General features: G+C 49.6%; 1 protein-coding gene across 1 annotated transcript in view; it reads right to left on the bottom strand.

The window, feature by feature from the left end:
• The window catches only part of LOC124014575 (collagen alpha-6(IV) chain-like), a 186,653-nt gene that overhangs the window by 28,252 nt on the left and 134,293 nt on the right, over positions 1-24,108 (bottom strand). The window contains 13 exon segments of the mRNA XM_046329734.1: positions 525-566; positions 2,581-2,767; positions 2,898-3,080; positions 3,338-3,495; positions 7,789-7,881; positions 10,045-10,194; positions 10,347-10,454; positions 10,537-10,606; positions 10,863-10,916; positions 11,087-11,131; positions 11,425-11,487; positions 14,526-14,579; positions 22,400-22,492. Coding sequence (XP_046185690.1) covers positions 525-566; positions 2,581-2,767; positions 2,898-3,080; positions 3,338-3,495; positions 7,789-7,881; positions 10,045-10,194; positions 10,347-10,454; positions 10,537-10,606; positions 10,863-10,916; positions 11,087-11,131; positions 11,425-11,487; positions 14,526-14,579; positions 22,400-22,492 — 1,300 coding nt within the window.

The following is a 24,108-nucleotide window of genomic DNA, read 5'->3' as shown; positions in this document are numbered from 1 at the left end:
CTGTTGCTGAGCCAGCCAGCCTCACGTTATGCCCTGGACCAGAGCTACTTGGAACTCAAACCTGGGAAGAATGTTCCTCATCAAGTGTCAATCATCAACTGATTCAAGCCCAATGGAATCCCAATCATACGGGGAAACAAGGAGCCTCCATTGGTGACAGCATGAACAAATGATTGACATGTTGAGTAAATTACAATTCTGTCCATTGAAGAGTTCAATTGCTCCTTTCTCTACCATTACATGCTTTGAATGAGCACATGGGGTGTTCCATCCAACCAATAGCCACAGAATGATCTAGTATCTCCTGAGCCACAGGTACACAGTACGTGGACAACCGTCTGCCATCCATTTTGGCACCAAAACGTTCCATAACAATGACATAAAAATGGAATCCTATTGACTTGGAACTCGTGGTGCCGAAATGGCTGCCATTGGAACTCTGAATCTGAAACAGAGCTGGCCTTAAAGACTATATCTATGGCTCTGGGGTTCTTTGTCAAGGGCCGTTCTCTTTAACTTCTCACCTCCCTCTGCGTCATTAACCCCCTCCTGCCCACAGCTGTCACCTGGTCAGACAAACATGCACAGGGTCAGAGTGATGGAAGGATGGAGATGCAGGGATGAATGGAGAGAGAGAGAGAGAGAGAGAGAGAGAGAGAGAGAGAGAGAGAGAGAGAGAGAGAGAGAGAGAGAGAGAGAGAGAGAGAGAGAGAAAAAATAAATAAAGTGTGAGTCAGAGAGAGAGAGTGGAAGAGAGAGGAAAGAGAGGGAGAGTGGAAGAGAGGGAGTGGAAGAGAGGGAGTGGAAGAGAGAGTGGAAGAGAGAGAGAGATGTACTAGTGGAAGAGAGAGGGAGAGGGGGAGCGAGAGAGGAAGAGAGAGGAAGAGAGAGAAGAAGAGAGAGTAAGATTAGAGAGAGCGTGAGGAAGAGAGAGAGCGTGGGGGGGGGGGGGGGGGTACAGGGAGGACAGGACGGCAGAGGACAAGCCAATCAAGGCCATTCAGGTAATTTGCATACAGTCACGCAAATCAATGCATAAGCCAGTTAAAAATCATTCAAACAAACAAACAGCAAATCAGAGGTCAGAGATTAAGCATTCAGTTCAGGCATAAGCAAAGTAAAAATCTTTCCGAGATGGTTGGTCAAGGTTATTCTCTTTCAGAAGAGGAGAAAGAGAGGGAGAGAATGGCAAATATGAACAAAATGATAAAGATATCTTAATAGCTTAGTCGGCAAAAACAAAAGGTCACATCATGTGTTTCGCCCTCTTTTGTTATACAACCTTTCCTCATTCTCTCTCTCTTCAAAAAAGAACAACGTATCGTATTAAAAAAGATCATTGAATCCGTCTCAGCATTAGCATTATTGTATCAGAAAACGTAGGCAACAGTCACACGCACGTTCATTCGTATGAGTGGCAAAATGCTGTTGGGTTTTGTGTCATTCAATCTCAGAGAAGACTTAGCTAGCTAGCCTCATGTCTATTGCAATTAAAACATTTTCCATGACAAGCAAGGTGTCCATCTTAGGACAGCCTCATCAGGAGTTGTCAGTCTCCTGTATACTTACTCTAAATTATCATTACGTTAACATCCATAAACTTGAATTCATTCTTTTTAAAACATCCATTTCTTTCTCCTCTGAGATTGAAAAATCACAGTTCAGTAGTAGCCGTTATTGCGCAATCACAGCAAAGGAATTATTGTTTGTCTGTGTGAATTGATAAAGCAGCTATACTCCTAGACAAAAAGTGATTCTGCCCCCATAGGTTAACCCTTTGAAGAACCCTTTTTGGTTCCACGTAGGACCCTTTTCACAGAGGGTTCGACATGGAACCCAAAAGGGTTCTATGTGGAACCAAAAAGGGTTCTCCCAGGAACAAAAAAAGAGTTCTGGTACGGGGACAGCCGAAGAACCCTTTTGGAACCCTTTTTTTCTAACAGTGTACTGTAGCTAAAGGCTGAGGTAGGTTGGCTAGAGAAGATATAAGCGATTAATGATGGGCCTTTAATTAACCAATCAACTGCCTGCAAGGGAATGAATGACGAGAGGAAAACCTTGAAGACATTGCAAGCTGCATTGGCTGCTTTAGCAACAACCTTACTACTGCTCGTGTATTGTTCTGTATGCCCCAATTGTACGTATTTTCTTTGGTGTGTCTGTAGCTACTGAAGGGCTGTGGTACTTAGGATGCATTTAGACGAGCAGCCCAATTCTGATATTTTGACCAATCACATCTGATCTTTCCACGTCAAAATCTTTTTCAGACCTGATCTGATTAGTTAAGATCAGAATTGGGCTCCCTGTCTAAACGCAGCCTTAGTTACTGAAATTATTTGTGTTGTTCGCACAATGGGAAGCAAGTGGGATTCTCAAAGTTGTTCTTTTAGACAGTTTGCTTGCTCTACGTGTTGTCCTCCTGTGGAGAGGATAAGATACACACTTTATATACACACTTTCACATTACTCTCTCTCTCTCTCTCTCTCTCTCTCTCTCTCTCTCTCTCTCTCTCTCTCTCTCTCTCTCTCTCTCTCTCTCTCTCTCTCTCTCTCTCTCTCTCCTTGTTGGGTGGCACATACCTGGCGGGCCAGGTAAACCAGGTTGCCCTGGTAACCCGGTGAAGCCCGGGTCGCCTGGCAACCCGCGGGTACCGACGGTACCCTGGTAGCCAATCCCATTCTCTCCTGGTTCACCCACGCGACCTTTGGCCCCCGAGAACCCTGGGAAACCTCTCTCTCCGACGGTTCCGTAGCCATCAACATCAGCCTGGGAGAGTAACAGTTCTATTACAATACACAGGACATGGCGTGTGTGGTTGTGTATCTATAAAGGTAAGCGCGTGTATCTGTGTGTGTATCTATTCGTGTGTGTACATGTGTGTGTACATGTGACTCACAGGAGGCCCAGGCTGTCCAGGGAACCCAGGCAGTCCATCTCTCCCGGGTCGGCCCATGTCTCCAGGGGGGCCCTGAGGACCCAGGGCCCCCAGTTCACCCTTGATCCCCCGGCTGAACGACGGGTAGAAGGAGGCCCCCTTCTCTCCTTTACGCCCAAAGAAACCCCTCTCACCCGCACGACCCTGAGGGGAGAAGAAGAAGAGTTGTTACCATCACATTCTGTAGTTTGTCGTCATACCTCAGATTTGTGACGCAGACCTAGTAATGCATGTACACTTTTAATATTTGATATTTGTACATTGAAACAAGGAATGAGTAAACATAAACGGCTTCATTTTTTGAGTAAACGTACGTTTTAGCAGCATTATACATTTACATATTTGGAGAAAATGCCCCAAAACACAAGTAAGCTTCAAACAGTCAAATCCTGATCACTTACAGGTGTTCCTGGTTGTCCTCCGAAACCGGGTATGCCAGGGTCTCCGCTCTCGCCTTTACGTCCAAACCCCCCAGGTCTTCCATCAGACCCAGGAGCACCCGGTGGCCCCACTCCACCCGAGGTGCCTTCTCCCAGGCAGTTACAGTCACCCAGCTCCCCTGGAACACAGAGGAAGATGGAAGTAAGGTAAGGAGACAGATTAAGATACATTAAAGCTTTACTGTCCCAAAATTGGGCAATTTGATTTGCAGCTGTATAATAACCCAACACACGTGAGAGGTGTTGGGAAAGAACTGGGTACGGGAGTTATAGTGTAAAATGAATGTACAGATGTACAATGTGTTTTTTTATTTGATTTGATTGAACTTTGAATTATTCAGGGGAGCCCAATTGAGACCAGGGTCTCATTCACAATGGAGCCATGAAAACAAACAACCCACAAATGATAATTCAATTAATCAATAAAGCAGCACAAATAAACTACATTATTACCTCAGATACACACTACATCTCAACAGCACAAATAAACTACATTATTACCTCAGATGCACACTACATCTCAACAACACAAATAAACTACAGGATTACCTTAGATACACACTACATCTCAACAGCACAAATAAACTACAGGATTACCTCAGATACACACTACATCTCAACAGCACAAATAAACTACAGGATTACCTCAGATGCACACTACATCTCAACAACACAAATAAACTACAGGATTACCTCAGATACACACTACATCTCAACAACACAAATAAACTACAGAATTACCTCAGATACACACTACATCTCAACAACACAAATAAACTACAGGATTACCTCAGATACACACTACATCTCAACAACACAAATAAACTACAGGATTACCTCAGATACACACTACATCTCAACAACACAAATAAACTACATGATTACCTCAGATACACACTACATCTCAACAACACAAATAAACTACAGGATTACCTCAGATACACACTACATCTCAACAACACAAATAAACTACATGATTACCTCAGATACACACTACATCTCAACAACACAAATAAACTACATGATTACCTCAGATACACACTACATCTCAACAACACAAATAAACTACAGGATTACCTCAGATACACACTACATCTCAACAACACAAATAAACTACATGATTACCTCAGATACACACTACATCTCAACAACACAAATAAACTACAGGATTACCTCAGATACACACTACATCTCAACAACACAAATACACCACCACAATCATCCAAAACACCTGCAAGCCTCAGTGAATTCAGCCCTCATTCAGCCCTCACCAACGACCCTATTGGCTCCAGGGATTCCAGATTTAATGACGTTTGTAAATTATTTCAAAACATGCAGAGACACAGGGACCTCAAGATTTATCCAACCCTGTGAGCGGATTTGGTGCCCCATATTTTTGTTGTTGTTACTTTAACAGAGAATTGAGACATGTTAATGTAGAAGAGCTGAGTAGACAAAAAGGGAGAAGTGAAGTGATGTACAGGAATTAAGAACGGTTCAGCCAACCTTCTGATAAAGGAGGCAGGGATGAATATTAAACCTGTCACCTGTGATAAAGTGAAGTGCGTTATGGTACAGTGCATCTTGGGGTTTTAGAATAGTCGCTGCTACATTCTAGTGAATGGTGTCATCATAATCAAAACCTGTCAGGAAGGTTGCCTGTACAACTTGCTTCCTGCGGTTTAGGGAGAGGCATGATCTATTTATTTGATTGATCTTTTTTTTTACCCCCCCAAAAATGTTGTGATATTTTTTTGGGTGGGCGGAGGGGTACATTATCCATTTCAAATTCTAAGGTTATAGAACTTGTACCCTGTAGTCTGCCATTCAATATATATATGTGTGTGCCATTCGGAGGGTGACTGGGCAAGACAAAAGTTTTAATTGCCTTTGAACGGGGTATGGTAGTAGGTGCTAAGTACACCGGTTTTAGTGTCCCAAGAACTGCAACGCTGTTGGGTTTTTCGCGCTCAACAGTTTTTGTTTATTTGTACATGTTGGGCTTTAGCCGAGATTATTCTTCGCAGAGTCAAGTATATTTGTCCAGGCCTCAATTGTTCCACCAGCACCATTAATTCTAGCTGTCTATAATTCTAATGTAATAACTTATAATAGTATCTGTATTTACTGGCGAATTGAAAGAGAGTGAGGTGATTGCCATCTAAGAGCCAACATCTTTTTTTTTACGTCTACCCCCCACCCCCTCCGGCGTTCGCTGTCGCCGGCCCACTAACCGCCGGTCCCGGTTACCCATCATTAGGCACACCTGGACTTCATCACTTCCCTGATTACTCCCCCTTTATCTAGCACTCCGTTGTTATCCCCCATCAAGGCAGTATGGTATCGGTGGTCATGTGCAGATGCTACTTTTGTGCAGGTGTTCACGCTATGCTTGTTCGTATTCAACTCACCGGACTGCACCTGCTTCCTAAACTCCCTGCCTCTTTGTTACCGCCGGCAGTAATCGTCTGTGACTAATTGAGAGATTCAAGGCAGTGTGTCCTCGTTAAGTAACATAACAGATGCAAAGCAGTAGAAGTTTTTATCCGTGCACTTTAATATTCATTTTGTAACTTCACCTCCGAAGCATTTGACTGCAGGGCGGTGGAGGAATATGGAGGACTATGTCTCGCTTATTTCGGGGACAGTTGGGATCAATCTCATTGTAAAAGGTTTCCTTGGTGTTAAATGCAGTCTGTGATCAAACTTTAAAATGTATAAGTTAAATGGTTCGAATTACGGGATGCCAAGGTCACATTTTCCCATATCCTGTTCCAGTTTAAGGAATACATTTTTACCATACATTTTAAATGGCTAGCTCAGAATATGAGCATTCCAAAAGGTTGTATTTTATATTGAGCTATATAGTGGTTAGAGCGTTGGGCCAGTAACTGAAAGGTTGCTAGATCGAATCCCTGAGCTGACAAGGTAAAAATCTGTCGTTTTGCCCCTGAACGAGGCAGTTAACCCACAATTCCTAGGCCGTTATTGAAAATAAGAATTTGTATTTGTTGTTATCTTGCCTAGTTAAATAACAAAACAGAGATCAGTCCTTTCGGGAAGCCCAGACAATTAATTTATTAATCCCATCATTGAATGGTTCGGTAGTTGGGTTCCCCAAGGGAGTCCATAGGTCAGCTTAACGAATTTGCCTGGTACTGTGTAGGCATCTTTCAAATCTTGGAAGGTTCTCAAACCATTACTGTCTATGATATCTGCAAGGGTGTGGATTCCACATCTTGACCATTGGGGGGAGGGGTGCAAAAGGCCACTCTCTGGATCACAAGGCGTTATTGTGAAATGTTGGAGTATGGGCGTGCCATTTTCATTCCCAGTTACATTGTTATGAAATTTTCTGCCAAATAAAAATTGTGTGAGAAATAATAGGTTAAAAACATAGTTGACATTGTTTAAAGGGATATTTCAGTGAAGACCAACTCTTCATGAGCAACAGGAGACACCGTCTTTCTCTCTATACTCAGGCAGGGGGCAGAAGAACGATCTCTAAACCAATTTAGGATGTGACAAAATGCTAGTGCCTGGAAATACAAATGTAACGTTTGGTACAGAGAGTCCTTCATCTTTCCCTCTTTGCAAGTGTGTTTATTTGACCTTGCACATCTGGAAAACCTATGGATTCAATCCCAGTAGCCAGAAGTTGGAGACAAGGGACGCATTGAAGTACGTGGCAATATATTCATATTTTCATATATTCAGCTGTGGCAATATATTCATTTTGACAATAGATATTTGGCCAGTTAAAGCAACTGGGATATTAGTCTACCGATTGGGATTGCATAAGTAGAGATGGAGTCTCTCACCGGGGTCTTGAGAACCAGTAGGGCAGATTTGGTTAGATGTATTTTATAACTTAAAGACAGAGCTGAATTTGTCTATGATCGACAGAGCATTTGAGAGGGATTTAGATACACTGTCTCGACGAAGTAAAATATCTTCGGTGTATAATGAGATGACGTGATCCATGGAATTTAGACATATCGGTGTAATTTCTTTCGAGGTATGACCTACTTCAATTAAAAGAAGCTTACTTTAAAAAAAAATCACAGCTTCTTAACTAGTTCATTGGTATTCTTTATTAAACGCAACATTTTTGTAAATCCGAAAGCCCACAAATGCCATCCAATGCATACACGTGAAACCTATCTGAAATATTTCTAAGGGAATTCGAAAACATCATACATTTGAGTTGTTCCCACATTAAGTACCAATTTTAAATCAATATGGGCTTTCTGCAAGGCAACTAAATCAGATTGCAGAAAGCTGCAGTAGAAAGGGATCCAGCAAATCAGCCCCAGCAGATTTTTTAAATGATTTTTTACATCAATTTTGTTTTTGTTGTGCGTAATGTGAATGTGTGTGTGTGTGTGTCTGTGCGTGCATGTGTATCCTACCTTTGGGTCCCTTATATCCACTGGCTCCAGGTGGTCCCTGGGCTCCTGGTCGTCCTGGCAGATTGTCGAACAAGTCGGTTTGGATGTTGGCTACTGCACACACACACACACACACACACACACACACACACACACACACACACACACACACACACACACACACACACACACACACACACACACACACACACACATAGATAGATGATTCGACTAGTTGTACAGAGTAGTAGAAGTATTGGTACAAAGAACACTTACACCACTGTGGTATTTCACGCACGCACGCACACACACACACACACACACACACACACACACACACACACACACACACACACACACACACACACACACACACACACACACACACACACACACACACACACACACACACACACACACACACACACACACACACAAACGCTCTTGACCTCTAACTTAAAAACTCTGTTACTTTGGTCTGTTAGTTAGCTCACATGGAATAGGAAGGGTTGGTCAGTCTTTGGACAAAACAAACTTGTTTTGTCTCTGTGCATCACATCTGCCTTTGTTAGAATGTTTTTAGCGAGCAGGGAAACATAGCAGGAAAGTACTTAACATTTACCCATTGTTGTTCATCCTCATTTGTGGCAAAGATATCATCGGAAAATCTCTAATATTTTCTCTCTCCCATACGCCAGAGCCATAGATGTGGAGACTGTATTGGTGTACTGTTTATCTATGGTCCTGCCATACGGGTGGGTAGGGAGACACCTAGTGGCCAGATGTGAGAAAGCATCTTGGATTTGAGCAACCACTCTTCCCAGCTACACTGGCATGTGCTAGTAAAGAGTGTTCTGACCACAGGTGGTTGGATGCAACTTCATTGGGGAGAACGGGCTCGTGGTCATAGCTGGAGTGGAATGAGGGGAATGGTATCAAATGCATCAAACACACAGTTTCCATGTGTATGATATTCCATTCGCTCCGTTCCAGACGTTATTATGAGCCGTCCTCCCCTCAACAGCCTCCACTGATCCTGACGGTTAGTTTAGATCAGAACCATGCGTATACATGTAGTTGTATACCTATGGCTCAGGTTTGGAAACTTGATATAGTTGAGGTATTATTTTTGTTTCGGTGGTCTGAATATTGCCATGGTAACAGCAATATCCCCACTCTGGTGGCAGGGACTACCTTCTGGTATGCTAACTTCCAGTGTTTGGCCCTTGGGCCCCATAGTGACGACCAGACAGGGGCCGCTGGACGAGTCTTCATCTCCAGGAGGACGGCACAGGACACACAGTCAGTTACATCCCTCCCTTTGTTTCTTCATTTATTCCTCTGTCTTTAACTCAATCTGTCTTTAACTCAATCTGTCTTTAACTCAATCTGTCTTTAACTCAATCTGTCTTTAACTCAATCTATCTTTAACTCAATCTGTCTTTAACTCAATCTGTCTTTAACTCAATCTGTCTTTAACTCAATCTGTCTTTAACTCAGATGTTTTATTTTTAGTATTTTTTACCCCTTTTTCTCCCCAATTGGTAGTTACAGTCTTGTCCCGTCGCTGCAACTCCCGTACGGACTCAGGAGTGGCGAAGGTCGAGAGCCGTGCGTCCTCCGAAACACGGCCTGCCAAGCCGCACTGATGTGTCGGAGGAAACACGTACACCTGGCGACCGTCTCAGCGTGCATGCGCCAAACCCTCCCCTAACCTGGATGATGCTGGGCCATTTCATGCGTCGCCTCATCCGCCTCCCACTGATCCGTTCTGCACTCAACAAGGCTGCCGCGCGCTTTTCCGCTAACCTCCGTTACTTTTCGTTCCTATTTCCACTGAAGGCTGTTCGCTCCTCTGCCAAACCGGTGTTCGCACTCTTCGTCTGCAGCCAGTCGCTTACTTCGCACCGCCGGTTGCGACACAGCCTGGTATCGAACCAGGATCTGTAGTGACACAGCTAGCACTGTGCCTTAGACCGCTGCGCCACTCGGGAGGCCACCTCAATCTGTCTTTAACTCAACCTCTCTTCTCTCATTCTCTCACTCCTTGTCTTTCCTCTCTCTTTGTCTCTCTCATCTTTCTCACTTGAAACAAATATACTTTTTCTCTCTCTTTCGCCAATAACACCTCGATTGAAATTAATAAAAAGTTAGACAAAAAAACTGGAAGCTAACAGTCACTCAGTACCTCAAACTGTTATTATCGCTATAAAGCAACATCCCTCATCCTTCCCGCATGAAACATGACGGATATGATTATGCCGATGCGTAACATACCAGATCTGCCTGGTGGTCCGGGTGGTCCAGGGGTTCCTGGTAAGCCTTGTCCTCCTGGTTGGCCCTCAGGACCATAGCTCTGTCTGCCTGGGTTACCCCTCTCTCCCTTAGGCCCCGGTGTACCAGGGAACCCTGGGCTGCTTCCGCGACCTGGGAGAGGGTTGAGAGAGGAGAGACGAGGAGGTGAGAGGGAGAGAGGAGGGGAAAGGAGAGGATGCCTGTATGCATGCGTGTGCCTGCGTACGTGTATGCATTTGTGTGTGTGTGCTATGTGTGCATGTGTATGTGTGTCTCAGTGTTACCATCGCCGAAGGAGTCGCCTGGTCGTCCTGGTTGTCCTGGAAACCCTGGAGCTCCCGCGTCCCCTGGTTGGCCAGGGAGGCCGTCGAAGCCGTTGTCACCTGGTGCTCCTGCAACCAATCAGAGGACAGGTGGTCAACAGAGGGGACTGTGGGTATCAGGCTTTTTCATGTGTTTTTGTGTGTGTGTTACCTTGAACAGACATCCCTTGTGCGTCAGTGTAGATCGGGGGTCCGGGAGGCCCCTGTTCTCCCTGGTCTCCCTAAAAACAAACAGAAGAAAAGAACATGTATGTACTTATTCACCCCCTACTGGCAGACTGGAGCCTTGCAACGCAAACCCTCAGAACAAGATGACACAATTCTGATCTTTATCCACAAATTATTGGACTTTTGACCAATCAGATCTGCTCTTCCACCGAAAATTGGGCAAAGGAATTGTGAAAATACAGCCAATATTGCATGATATTCCATTTGTATGAAATACAGTCATTTATTCATTTTAGAAAAATGGATTACCTTAGGTCCTCTGTAGCCTGGTTGGCCGGGGAACCCTGGACTTCCTGTGAATCCCTTTGTGGGAAAGAGATTAATTGGTTCATTAATCTGGTTATAAATCAATGTATTATTTGATTTAAGTGTTTGTGTGTGCCTCTCTCTCTCGTCTCTCGTTTTGCCTCTGGCTGTGCGTGATAGAGACAAACAGGTGTGTGTGTGTGTGTTTGTGTGAGTGTGTGTCTTACCTGTCTTCCTGGAGATCCGGGAGGCCCGTTAAAACCAGGAGGACCCTGCCAAGAGAGAAACAAGAAGGCCGCCGCAGAACAGTTTAGAATCAGAGTTAAGAATCCCAATCATCACAACACAATGGGTGTAACCCAATAATACCTATTTTGTTCACTACTTCCTACAAGTTTAAAAGCATCCTATTGGTAGAGGTACGGACCAGTATGGGTTTCCACCATATTTATTATACCAGTCATTCCTTTCAAATCAGTGAAGGGAAGTGAACAAGTGCACACTTTGGGAGGGACGGAGAGACAATTGGGAGATTATCAGACGTAGAAGGAGGGGAGGAGCTTACCCGTCCCCCTGGATACCCCAAAATTCCACTCTCTCCCACCTCGCCAGGAAAGCCGAAAGGACCCTGGCAACAGACGTATTGGGTCAAACATTTACAACATACTTACTGCTTGCTAAATGACAGACCATTCGCTATGTAGTCCACTACTTTATAAGGGCAATCTGCAGTTCAAACGATAACAAAGCAGTCATCCCGCCATTGATTTGGTAAATAGCTGAGGGATGGGGGCTGGAGAAATGTGAAAGTCATAGACAGAGCCATAGATGCGATTACTGGCCATCCATGATATCAAAATGATAGTTTTAACTGTGTTTTGAGGCTATACAGTGGTCGTTTACAATTGCATTGTTTACAAACAAAGGAGTAAAACAAGCTTACGGTTGGAGTTCTGATGGGTTAAGACAATTTATCTAAGTTCACGTAGCATTTATAAGTTATATTCTTCCAAGAATCAATGGGTATATAAACTCAGCAAAAAAAAGAGACGTCCTCTCACTGTCAACTGCATTTATTTTAAGCAAACTTAACATGTGTAAATATTAGCATGAACATAACAAGATTCAACAACTGAGACATGAACTGAACATGTTCAACAGACATGTGAATCACAGAAATTGTATAATGTGTCGCTGAACAAAGTGGGGGGAGGGGGGGTAACAGTCAGTATCTGGTGTGGCCACCAGCTGCATTAAGTACTGCAGTGCATCTCCTCCTCATGGACTGCACCAGGTTTGCCAGTTCTTGTTGTGAGATGTTACCCCACTCTTCCACCAAGGCACCTGCAAGTTCCCGGACATTTCTGGGGGGAATGACCCTAGCCCTCACCCTCCGATCCAACAGGTCTCAGACGTGCTCAATGGGATGGAGATCCGGGCTCTTCGCTGGCCATGGCAGAACACTGACATTCTTGTCTTGCAGGAAATCATGCACAGAATAAGCCGTATGGCTGATGGCATTGTCATGCTAGAGGGTCATGTCAGGATGAGCCTGCATGAAGGCTACCACATGAGGGAGGAGGATGTCTCCCCTCTAACGCACAGTGTTGAGATTGCCTGCGATGAGATTGCCTGCATTGACAACAAGCTCAGTTCAACGATGCTGTGACACACCGCCCCAGACCATGACGGACCCTCCACCTCCAAATTGATCCCGCTCTAGAGTACAGGCCTCGGGGTAATGCTCATTCCTTCAACAATACGCGCAAATCCGACCATCACCCCTGGTGAGACAAAACCGCGGCTTGTCAGAGAAGAACACTTTTTTTGCCAGTCCTGTCTGGTCCAGGGTTTGTGCCCATAGGCAACGTTGTTGCCGGTGATGTCTGGTGAAGACCTGTCTTACAACAGGCCTACAAGCCCTCAGTCTAGCCTCTCTCAGCCTATTGCGTACAGTCTGAGCACTGACGGGGGTAATTGTGCATTCCTGGTGTAACTCAGGCAGTTGTTGTTGCCATCCTGTACCTGTCCCTCAGGTGTGATTTTCGGATGTACCAATCCTGTGCAGGTATTGTTACACGTGGTCTGCCACTGCGAGGACGATCAGATGTCCGTCTTGTCTCCCTGTAGCGCTGTCTTTGGCGTCTCACAGTACGGACATTGCAAATTTTTTTACATTTACATTACATTTAAGTCATTTAGCAGACGCTCTTATCCAGAGCGACTTACAAATTGGTGCATTCACCTTATGACATCCAGTGGGACAGTCACTTAACAATAGTGCATCTAAAACTTAAGGGGGGTGAGAGGGATTACTTATCCTATCCTAGGTATTCCTTAAAGAGGTGGGGTTTCAGGTGTCTCCGGAAGGTGGTGATTGACTCCGCTGTCCTGGCGTCGTGAGGGAGTTTGTTCCACCATTGGGGGGCCAGGGCAGCGAACAGTTTTGACTGGGCTGAGCGGGAGCTGTACTTCCTCAGTGGTAGGGAGGCGAGCAGGCCAGAGGTGGATGAACGCAGTGCCCTTGTTTGGGTGTAGGGCCTGATCAGAGCCTGGAGGTACTGAGGTGCCGTTCCCCTCACAGCTCCGTAGGCAAGCACCATGGTCTTGTAGCGGATGCGAGCTTCAACTGGAAGCCAGTGGAGAGAACGGAGGAGCGGGGTGACGTGAGAGAACTTGGGAAGGTTGAACACCAGACGGGCTGCGGCGTTCTGGATGAGTTGAAGGGGTTTAATGGCACAGGCAGGGAGCCCAGCCAACAGCGAGTTGCAGTAATCCAGACGGGAGATGACAAGTGCCTGGATTAGGACCTGCGCCGCTTCCTGTGTGAGGCAGGGTCGTACTCTGCGGATGTTGTAGAGCATGAACCTACAGGAACGGGCCACCGCCTTGATGTTGGTTGAGAACGACAGGGTGTTGTCCAGGATCACGCCAAGGTTCTTGGCGCTCTGGGAGGAGGACACAATGGAGTTGTCAACCGTGATGGCGAGATCATGGAACGGGCAGTCCTTCCCCGGGAGGAAGAGCAGCTCCGTCTTGCCGAGGTTCAGCTTGAGGTGGTGACCTGGCTACATCTGCAGTCCTCATGCCTCCTTGCAGCATGCCCAAGGCACGTTTACACAGATGAGCAGGGACCCTTGGGCATCTTTCTTTTGGTGTTTTTCAGAGTCAGTACAAAGGCCTCTTTAGTGTCCTAAGTTTTCATAACTGTGACCTTAATTGCCTACTGTCTGTAAGATGTTAGTGTCTTAATGACCGTTCCACATGTGCATGTTCATTAATTGGTTATGGTTCATTGAAAAAGCATGGGAAACAGTGTTTAAACCCTTTACAATTAAGATCTGTGAAGTTATTTGGATTTTGACGAATTATCTTGTAAAGACAGGGTCTTGAAAAAGGGATGTTTCTTTTTTTGGTGAGTTTATCATTAATTTCAGTCCAAAAATTGCTTTAACAATGGCAGATTGCCCATTTAAGGCTCTGGTCAAAAGTAGTGCACTATTAGGGAACAGGGTGCCATTTGGGAAGCACACACTGTTTGAAGCATTAACAGTGACAGTACATTCTCAATTTTGGTTGAAATAGCATTCTTTATGCTCTACTGCAAATAGCTATTCAATTAAATAAATCTTTATTGTCCCCAACAGACAAGACAGACACACTTACAGGTGGGCCGGGTCTACCAGTTGGTCCACGCACTCCTTTGTAACCCCCTTCCCCCTGAGAGAGAGATGGAGGGAGAGAGAGAGAGAGAGAGAGAGAAAGAGAGAGCAGGGAATGGAGAAAAGCAAAAGGAAACGTTACAGAAACATAATGACAACCCCACAGTTGTCCTCACTGGAGGAAAGTCCAGACGCCATCATTCAGGAAGAAAACAAAATAAACAGCATAAAGCAACGAGGAGGAAAAAACAGGTTACATAACAGCAATGACGGATGAAAACCTTTCACTGCTAATGCTTATGTCTTATGTCCACTTGAAGTGATACTAAAGCATCCGATTGACAGAGTACAGTAACATTAGTAAAGTCTCTGTGTAAACATGTGCATGATGCAAACAGTAGATATTCTTCACTTTACAGTACTTTACAGTACCATAATAATCTCTTGTTGTGCACCTGAAATGACAAAGTTCAAAATCTGCAGATTTTCATTGTCTTTCAATATTACACTAATCCTGTTATGTACTTTGTATTCTGTGTGCAACAACTGATATAAAAACACACAGTAAGAAAACAAACAACTCAATAATAACTGCAGTATGACATTGCGATGGGGTGCGGGTGTATAATGGGATAATGGAATGGGACACGGACACTGGGGGGAGGGAAGGGAAGGGGGGTGTATAATGGGATAATGGAATGGGACACGGACACTGGGGGAGGGAAGGGAAGGGGTGCGGGTGTATAATGGGATAATGGAATGGGACACGGACACTGGGGGGAGGGAAGGGAGGGGGGGTGTATAATGGGATAATGGAAGGGACACGGACACTGGGGGAGGGAAGGGAAGAGGGGGGGGTGTATAATGGGATAATGGAATGGGACACGGACACTGGGGGAGGGAAGGGAAGGGGGGGTGTATAATGGGATAATGGAATGGGACACGGACACTGGGGGAGGGAAGGGAAGGGGTGCGGGTGTATAATGGGATAATGGAATGGGACACGGACACTGGGGGAGGGAAGGGAAGGGGGGTGTATAATGGGATAATGGAATGGGACACGGACACTGGGGGAGGGAAGGGAGGGGGGGTGTATAATGGGATAATGGAATGGGACACGGACACTGGGGTAGGGAAGGGGGGGGGTGTATAATGGGATAATGGAATGGGACACGGACACTGGGGGAGGGAAGGGAGGGGGGTGTATAATGGGATAATGGAATGGGACACGGACACTGGGGGAGGGAAGGGAGGGGGGTGTATAATGGGATAATGGAATGGGACACGGACACTGGGGGGAGGGAAGGGAGGGGGGGGGTGTATAATGGGATAATGGAATGGGACACGGACACTGGGGGGAGGGAAGGGAGGGGGGTGTATAATGGGATAATGGAATGGGACACGGACACTGGGGGAGGGAAGGGAAGGGGTGCGGGTGTATAATGGGATAAAGGAATGGGACACGGACACTGGGGGAGGGAAGGGAAGGGGTGCGGGTGTATAATGGGATAATGGAATGGGACACGGACACTGGGGGAGGGAAGGGAAGGGGGGTGTATAATGGGATAATGGAATGAGACACGGACACTGGGGGAGGGAAGGGAGGGGGTGTATAATGGGATAATGGAATGGGACACGGACACTGGGGGAGGGAAGGGAGGGGGGTGTATAATGGGATAATGGAATGGGACACGGACACTGGGGGAGGGAAGGGGGAGGGGGTGTATAATGGGATAATGGAATGGGACACGGACACTGGGGGGAGGGAAGGGAGGGGGGGTGTATAATGGGATAATGGAATGGGACACGGACACTGGGGGAGGGAAGGGAGGGGGTGTATAATGGGATAATGGAATGGGACACGGACACTGGGGGAAGGAAGGGAGGGGGGGGTGTATAATGGGATAATGGAATGGGACACAGACACTGGGGGAGGGAAGGGAGGGGGGTGTATAATGGGATAATGGAATGGGACACGGACACTGGGGGAGGGAAGGGAGGGGGTGCGGGTGTATAATGGGATAATGGAATGGGACACGGACACTGGGGGAGGGAAGGGAGGGGGTGTATAATGGGATAATGGAATGGGACACGGACACTGGGGGAGGGAAGGGAGGGGGTGTATAATAGGATAATGGAATGGGACACGGACACTGGGGGAGGGAAGGGAGGGGGGTGTATAATGGGATAATGGAAAGGGACACGGACACTGGGGGAGGGAAGGGAGGGGGGGTGTATAATGGGATAATGGAATGGGACACGGACACTGGGGGGAGGGAAGGGAGGGGGGTGTATAATGGGATAATGGAATGGGACACGGACACTGGGGGAGGGAAGGGAGGGGGTGTATAATGGGATAATGGAATGCGACACGGACACTGGGGGAGGGAAGGGAAGGGGGGGGTGTATAATGGGATAATGGAATGGGACACGGACACTGGGGGGAGGGAAGGGAGGGTGGGGGTGTATAATGGGATAATGGAATGGGACACGGACACTGGGGGAGGGAAGGGAGGGGGTGTATAATGGGATAATGGAATGGGACACGGACACTGGGGGAGGGAAGGGAAGGGGTGCGGGTGTATAATGGGATAATGGAATGGGACACGGACACTGGGGGAGGGAAGGGGGGGGGGTGTATAATGGGATAATGGAATGGGACACGGACACTGGGGGAGGGAAGGGAGGGGGGTGTATAATGGGATAATGGAATGGGACACGGACACTGGGGGAGGGAAGGGAGGGGTGCGGGTGTATAATGGGATAATTAAATGGGACACGGACACTGGGGGGAGGGAAGGGGGGGGGGGTGTATAATGGGATAATGGAATGGGACACGGACACTGGGGGAGGGAAGGGAGGGGTGCGGGTGTATAATGGGATAATGGAATGGGACACGGACACTGGGGGGAGGGAAGGGAGGGGGGGGTGTATAATGGGATAATGAATGGGACACGGACACTGGGGGAGGGAAGGGAAGGGGGGTGTATAATGGGATAATGGAATGGGACACGGACACTGGGGGGAGGGAAGGGGGGGGGGTGTATAATGGGATAATGGAATGGGACACGGACACTGGGGGAGGGAAGGGAGGGGGGGGTGTATAATGGGATAATGGAATGGGACACGGACACTGGGGGGAGGGAAGGGAGGGGTGGGGTGTATAATGGGATAATTAAATGGGACACGGACACTGGGGGAGGGAAGGGAGGGGGGTGTATAATGGGATAATGGAATGGGACACGGACACTGGGGGGAGGGAAGGGAGGGGTGCGGGTGTATAATGGGATAATGGAATGGGACACGGACACTGGGGGAGGGAAGGGAGGGGGTGTATAATGGGATAATGAATGGGACACGGACACTGGGGGAGGGAAGGGAAGGGGGGGTGTATAATGGGATAATGGAATGGGACACGGACACTGGGGGAGGGAAGGGAGGGGGGTGTATAATGGGATAATGGAATGGGACACGGACACTGGGGGAGGGAAGGGAGGGGGTGTATAATGGGATAATGGAATGGGACACGGACACTGGGGGAGGGAAGGAGGGGGTGCGGGTGTATAATGGGATAATTAAATGGGACACGGACACTGGGGGAGGGAAGGGAGGGGGGGTGTATAATGGGATAATGGAATGGGACACGGACACTGGGGGAGGGAAGGGGGGGGGGGTGTATAATGGGATAATGGAATGGGACACGGACACTGGGGGAGGGAAGGGAGGGAGGGGGTGTATAATGGGATAATGGAATGGGACACGGACACTGGGGGGAGGGAAGGGAGGGGGGGGTGTATAATGGGATAATGGAATGGGACACGGACACTGGGGGAGGGAAGGGAGGGGGGGTGTATACTGGGATAATGGAATGGGACACGGACACTGGGGGGAGGGAAGGGAGGGGGTGTATAATGGGATAATGGAATGGGACACGGACACTGGGGGAGGGAAGGGAGGGGGGTGTATAATGGGATAATGGAATGGGACACGGACACTGGGGGAGGGAAGGGAGGGGGGTGTATAATGGGATAATGGAATGGGACACGGACACTGGGGGAGGGAAGGGAGGGGTGCGGGTGTATAATGGGATAATTAAATGGGACACGGACACTGGGGGGAGGGAAGGGGGGGGGGTGTATAATGGGATAATGGAATGGGACACGGACACTGGGGGAGGGAAGGGAGGGGTGCGGGTGTATAATGGGATAATGGAATGGGACACGGACACTGGGGGGAGGGAAGGGAGGGGGGGTGTATAATGGGATAATGGAATGGGACACGGACACTGGGGGAGGGAAGGGAGGGGGGGGGTGTATAATGGGATAATGGAATGGGACACGGACACTGGGGGAGGGAAGGGAGGGGGGGGTGTATAATGGGATAATGGAATGGGACACGGAGACTGGGGGGGGAAGGGGGGGGGTGTATAATGGGATAATGGAATGGGACACGGACACTGGGGGGAGGGAAGGGAGGGGTGCGGGTGTATAATGGGATAATTAAATGGGACACGGACACTGGGGGAGGGAAGGGGGGGGGGTGTATAATGGGATAATGGAATGGGACACGGACACTGGGGGGAGGGAAGGGAGGGGTGCGGGTGTATAATGGGATAATGGAATGGGACACGGACACTGGGGGGAGGGAAGGGAGGGGGGGTGTATAATGGGATAATGGAATGGGACACGGACACTGGGGGAGGGAAGGGAAGGGGGGGTGTATAATGGGATAATGGAATGGGACACGGACACTGGGGGAGGGAAGGGAGGGGGTGCGGGTGTATAATGGGATAATGGAATGGGACACGGACACTGGGGGAGGGAAGGGAGGGAGGGGGTGTATAATGGGATAATGGAATGGGACACGGACACTGGGGGGAGGAAAGTGAGGGGGGGGTGTATAATGGGATAATGGAATGGGACACGGACACTGGGGGAGGGAAGGGAGGGGGGTGTATAATGGGATAATGGAATGGGACACGGACACTGGGGGAGGGAAGGGAGGGGGGGGGGTGTATAATGGGATAATGGAATGGGACACGGACACTGGGGGAGGGAAGGGAGGGGGGTGTATAATGGGATAATGGAATGGGACACGGACACTGGGGGGAGGGAAGGGAGGGGGTGTATAATGGGATAATGGAATGGGACACGGACACTGGGGGAGGGAAGGGAGGGGGGGGGGTGTATAATGGGATAATGGAATGGGACACGGACACTGGGGGAGGGAAGGGAGGGGGTGTGTATAATGGGATAATGGAATGGGACACGGACACTGGGGGAGGGAAGGGAGGGGGGGTGTATAATGGGATAATGGAATGGGACACGGACACTGGGGGGAGGGAAGGGAGGGGGTGCGGGTGTATAATGGGATAATGGAATGGGACACGGACACTGGGGGAGGGAAGGGAGGGGTGGGGTGTATAATGGGATAATGGAATGGGACACGGACACTGGGGGAGGGAAGGGAGGGGGTGTATAATGGGATAATGGAATGGGACACGGACACTGGGGGAGGGAAGGGAGGGGGTGTATAATGGGATAATGGAATGGGACACGGACACTGGGGGAGGCAAGGGAGGGGGTGTATAATGGGATAATGGAATGCGACACGGACACTGGGGGAGGGAAGGGAAGGGGGTGTATAATGGGATAATGGAATGGGACACGGACACTGGGGGAGGGAAGGGAGGGGGTGTATAATGGGATAATGGAATGGGACACGGACACTGGGGGAGGGAAGGGAGGGGGTGTATAATGGGATAATGGAATGGGACACGGACACTGGGGGAGGGAAGGGAGGGGGGGTGTATAATGGGATAATGGAATGGGACACGGACACTGGGGGAGGGAAGGGAGGGGGGGTGTATAATGGGATAATGGAATGGGACACGGACACTGGGGGAGGGAAGGGAAGGGGTGCGGGTGTATAATGGGATAATGGAATGGGACACGGACACTGGGGGAGGGAAGGGAGGGGGTGTATAATGGGATAATGGAATGGGACACGGACACTGGGGGAGGGAAGGGAGGGGGGGGTGTATAATGGGATAATGGAATGGGACACGGACACTGGGGGAGGGAAGGGAGGGGTGCGGGTGTATAACGGGATAATGGAATGGGACACGGATACTGGGGGAGGGAAGGGAGGGGGTGTATAATGGGATAATGGAATGGGACACGGACACTGGGGGTAGGGAAGGGAGGGGTGCGGGTGTATAATGGGATAATGGAATGGGACACGGACACTGGGGGAGGGAAGGGAGGGGGGTGTATAATGGGATAATGGAATGGGACACGGACACTGGGGGAGGGAAGGGAAGGGGGGTGTATAATGGGATAATGGAATGGGACACGGACACTGGGGGAGGGAAGGGAGGGGGTGCGGGTGTATAATGGGATAATGGAATGGGACACGGACACTGGGGGAGGGAAGGGAAGGGGTGCGGGTGTATAATGGGATAATGGAATGGGACACGGACACTGGGGGAGGGAAGGGAAGGGGGGTGCGGGTGTATAATGGGATAATGGAATGGGACACGGACACTGGGGGAGGGAAGGGGGGGTGCGGGTGTATAATGGGATAATGGAATGGGACACGGACACTGGGGGGAGGGAAGGGAGGGGGGTGTATAATGGGATAATGGAATGGGACACGGACACTGGGGGGAGGGAAGGGAGGGGTGCGGGTGTATAATGGGATAATGGAATGGGACACGGACACTGGGGGAGGGAAGGGAGGGGGTGTATAATGGGATAATGGAATGGGACACGGACACTGGGGGAGGGAAGGGAGGGGTGCGGGTGTATAATGGGATAATGGAATGGGACACGGACACTGGGGGAGGGAAGGGGGGGGTGTATAATGGGATAATGGAATGGGACACGGACACTGGGGGAGGGAAGGGAAGGGGGGTGTATAATGGGATAATGGAATGGGACACGGACACTGGGGGAGGGAAGGGAGGGGGGGTGTATAATGGGATAATGGAATGGGACACGGACACTGGGGGAGGGAAGGGAGGGGGTGCGGGTGTATAATGGGATAATGGAATGGGACACGGACACTGGGGGAGGGAAGGGAAGGGAAGGGGTGCGTGTGTATAATGGGATAATGGAATGGGACACGGACACTGGGGGAGGGAAGGGAAGGGGGTGCGGGTGTATAATGGGATAATGGAATGGGACACGGACACTGGGGGGAGGGAAGGGAAGGGGGGGGTGTATAATGGGATAATGGAATGGGACACGGACACTGGGGGGAGGGAAGGGAGGGGGGGGTGTATAATGGGATAATGGAATGGGACACGGACACTGGGGGAGGGAAGGGAGGGGTGCGGGTGTATAATGGGATAATGGAATGGGACACGGACACTGGGGGAGGGAAGGGAGGGGGTGCGGGTGTATAATGGGATAATGGAATGGGACACGGACACTGGGGGAGGGAAGGGAAGGGGTGCGGGTGTATAATGGGATAATGGAATGGGACACGGACACTGGGGGAGGGAAGGGAAGGGGGGGGGTGTATAATGGGATAATGGAATGGGACACGGACACTGGGGGGAGGGAAGGGAAGGGGGGGTGTATAATGGGATAATGGAATGGGACACGGACACTGGGGGAGGGAAGGGAGGGGGGGTGTAGGCCGGGAGAGGGGATGGTTGGGGGGCGCGGGGGACTGTATGACACTCCAGGAGCCAGCCAGCGAGCCAGCTATAGGTGGGGCATAGTATCACCTCCACCTTCCACCACCCACCCCCCCCACCACGGCTCGGCTCCATGCCAGGATGGAGCAACCCGGCTGGGGGAGAGTGGGTCGGCTACCCAGGCCTCCTCTCTGGAGCCCTGGAGCTGAACGTGTGTTTCTCTCATCACAAACCTTAGGTCCTTTGTCTCCTTTAGGAAAGCCCACAAACTCCACCACTCCATTGACCAAGGGCCTGCCTGGGTCTCCCTGCGGGCCCACATCGCCCTGGGTAACGGTAACCAAGGAAGAGAGAGTTTTTACATGGCAACACGATGGGGGTTGAGGGAGAGGAGGGTTGGAGGGGAGGAGGGAGGGGCTTGGTTGGGTGGTGGCAACAGCAGTTGTTTTCAGGTAGATTTGGAGGGATAGGTTGGAGGGTTGGTCTAGAGAGGAGAGGGGGTAGGGGTAGTTGGAGGGACGGACTGTGTGTGTGTGTGTGACCCTAGGAGGGGTGGTAGTGTAGGGGGTTGGGGGGGTTTCGGGCAAGGTAGAGTTTGGCGGCAGGGGGGTTGGGGAGTATGAAGGGCCGGTCAGTCACACAGTATACTATCCCTTCCCCTATTGCGATGTTTTTACTTCCCACACTATCATTACTTATGTCATCCACAGCTAACAGTACAGTTGCTGATTATTTGCATCATACTTGCTTTGGAGAGCTTCCCAACCCCTGTGCTTTGTAGTGCTACACCAGAAGCAGAATTACATTAGTTTGGCAAGATGGAGGCAAGTCAACATCGGGTTATCTGTCAACTTCAGGTTGACTGTCATAAAAGAGTAGAGACACGTCAACTACAACCCTCAATGGTATTTTGTAATACTACTTTCCATAATATATAATCAAGATGCTTTTGTGATTCTGTGTCTTAGACCAGCCTTTCGTCCCCTCTCTTCCCCCCTGCCTCAGTGTCTTCCTCCCCCCTCCTCTCCTCCCTCTTTCTCACCCCTCCGGCGGGCGGGGACCACTGCTCCTGTCTGTGTTACCTTATCTCCTTTGTAGATAGTGGTAATAGGTGCGCCTACTAGCGGCTCGTCGCCGGGCACGCCTCGGGGTCCGGGCTGACCTGCGTCGCCCTGGTGATCCAGAGGACAACACATGTGAGTCAGTCATTATTAGCCAATCAGACGGGAGGATGAGGAGGTTGGAGGTTGAAGGGTGCGGGAGGAATTTGGAAGTTGGAAAGTTGAGAGCAAAGGGGGGTGGGGGATGGGGGGGGTGAGGGTTGGAAGATTGAGAGAGAGGGAGAAGATGGAGAAGGAAAAAGAGAGGTGGAGAGATAGAGGAGAGGGAGAGGTGGCAAGAAAGAGAGCCAGAAAGAGAGAGGGCCAGGGAGAGAGAGGGCCAGGGAGAGAGAGGGCCAGGGAGAGAGAGGGCCAGGGAGAGAGAGGGCCAGGGAGAGAGAGGGCCAGGGAGAGAGAGGGCCAGGGAGAGAGAGGGCCAGAAAGAGAGAGGGCCAGGGAGAGAGAGGGCCAGGGAGAGAGAGGGCCAGGGAGAGAGAGGGCCAGGGAGAGAGAGGGCCAGGGAGAGAGAAGGCCAGGGAGAGAGAGGGCCAGGGAGAGAGAGGGCCAGGGAGAGAGAGGGCCAGGGAGAGAGAGGGCCAGGGAGAGAGAGGGCCAGGGAGAGAGAGGGCCAGGGAGAGAGAAGGCCAGGGAGAGAGGGCCAGGAGAGAGAGGGCCAGGGAGAGAGAGGGCCAGGGAGAGAGAGGGCCAGGGAGAGAGAGGGCCAGGGAGAGAGAGGGCCAGGGAGAGAGAAGGCCAGGGAGAGAGAAGGCCAGGGAGAGAGAGGGCCAGGGAGAGAGAGGGCCAGGGAGAGAGAGGGCCAGGGAGAGAGAGGGCCAGGGAGA

This window comes from Oncorhynchus gorbuscha, linkage group LG25 (genome assembly GCF_021184085.1).
Source record: "Oncorhynchus gorbuscha isolate QuinsamMale2020 ecotype Even-year linkage group LG25, OgorEven_v1.0, whole genome shotgun sequence".
Taxonomy (NCBI): domain Eukaryota; kingdom Metazoa; phylum Chordata; class Actinopteri; order Salmoniformes; family Salmonidae; genus Oncorhynchus; species Oncorhynchus gorbuscha.
The sequence above is the reverse complement of the archived record's forward strand: the minus strand, read 5'-3'. Positions and strand labels throughout refer to the sequence as shown.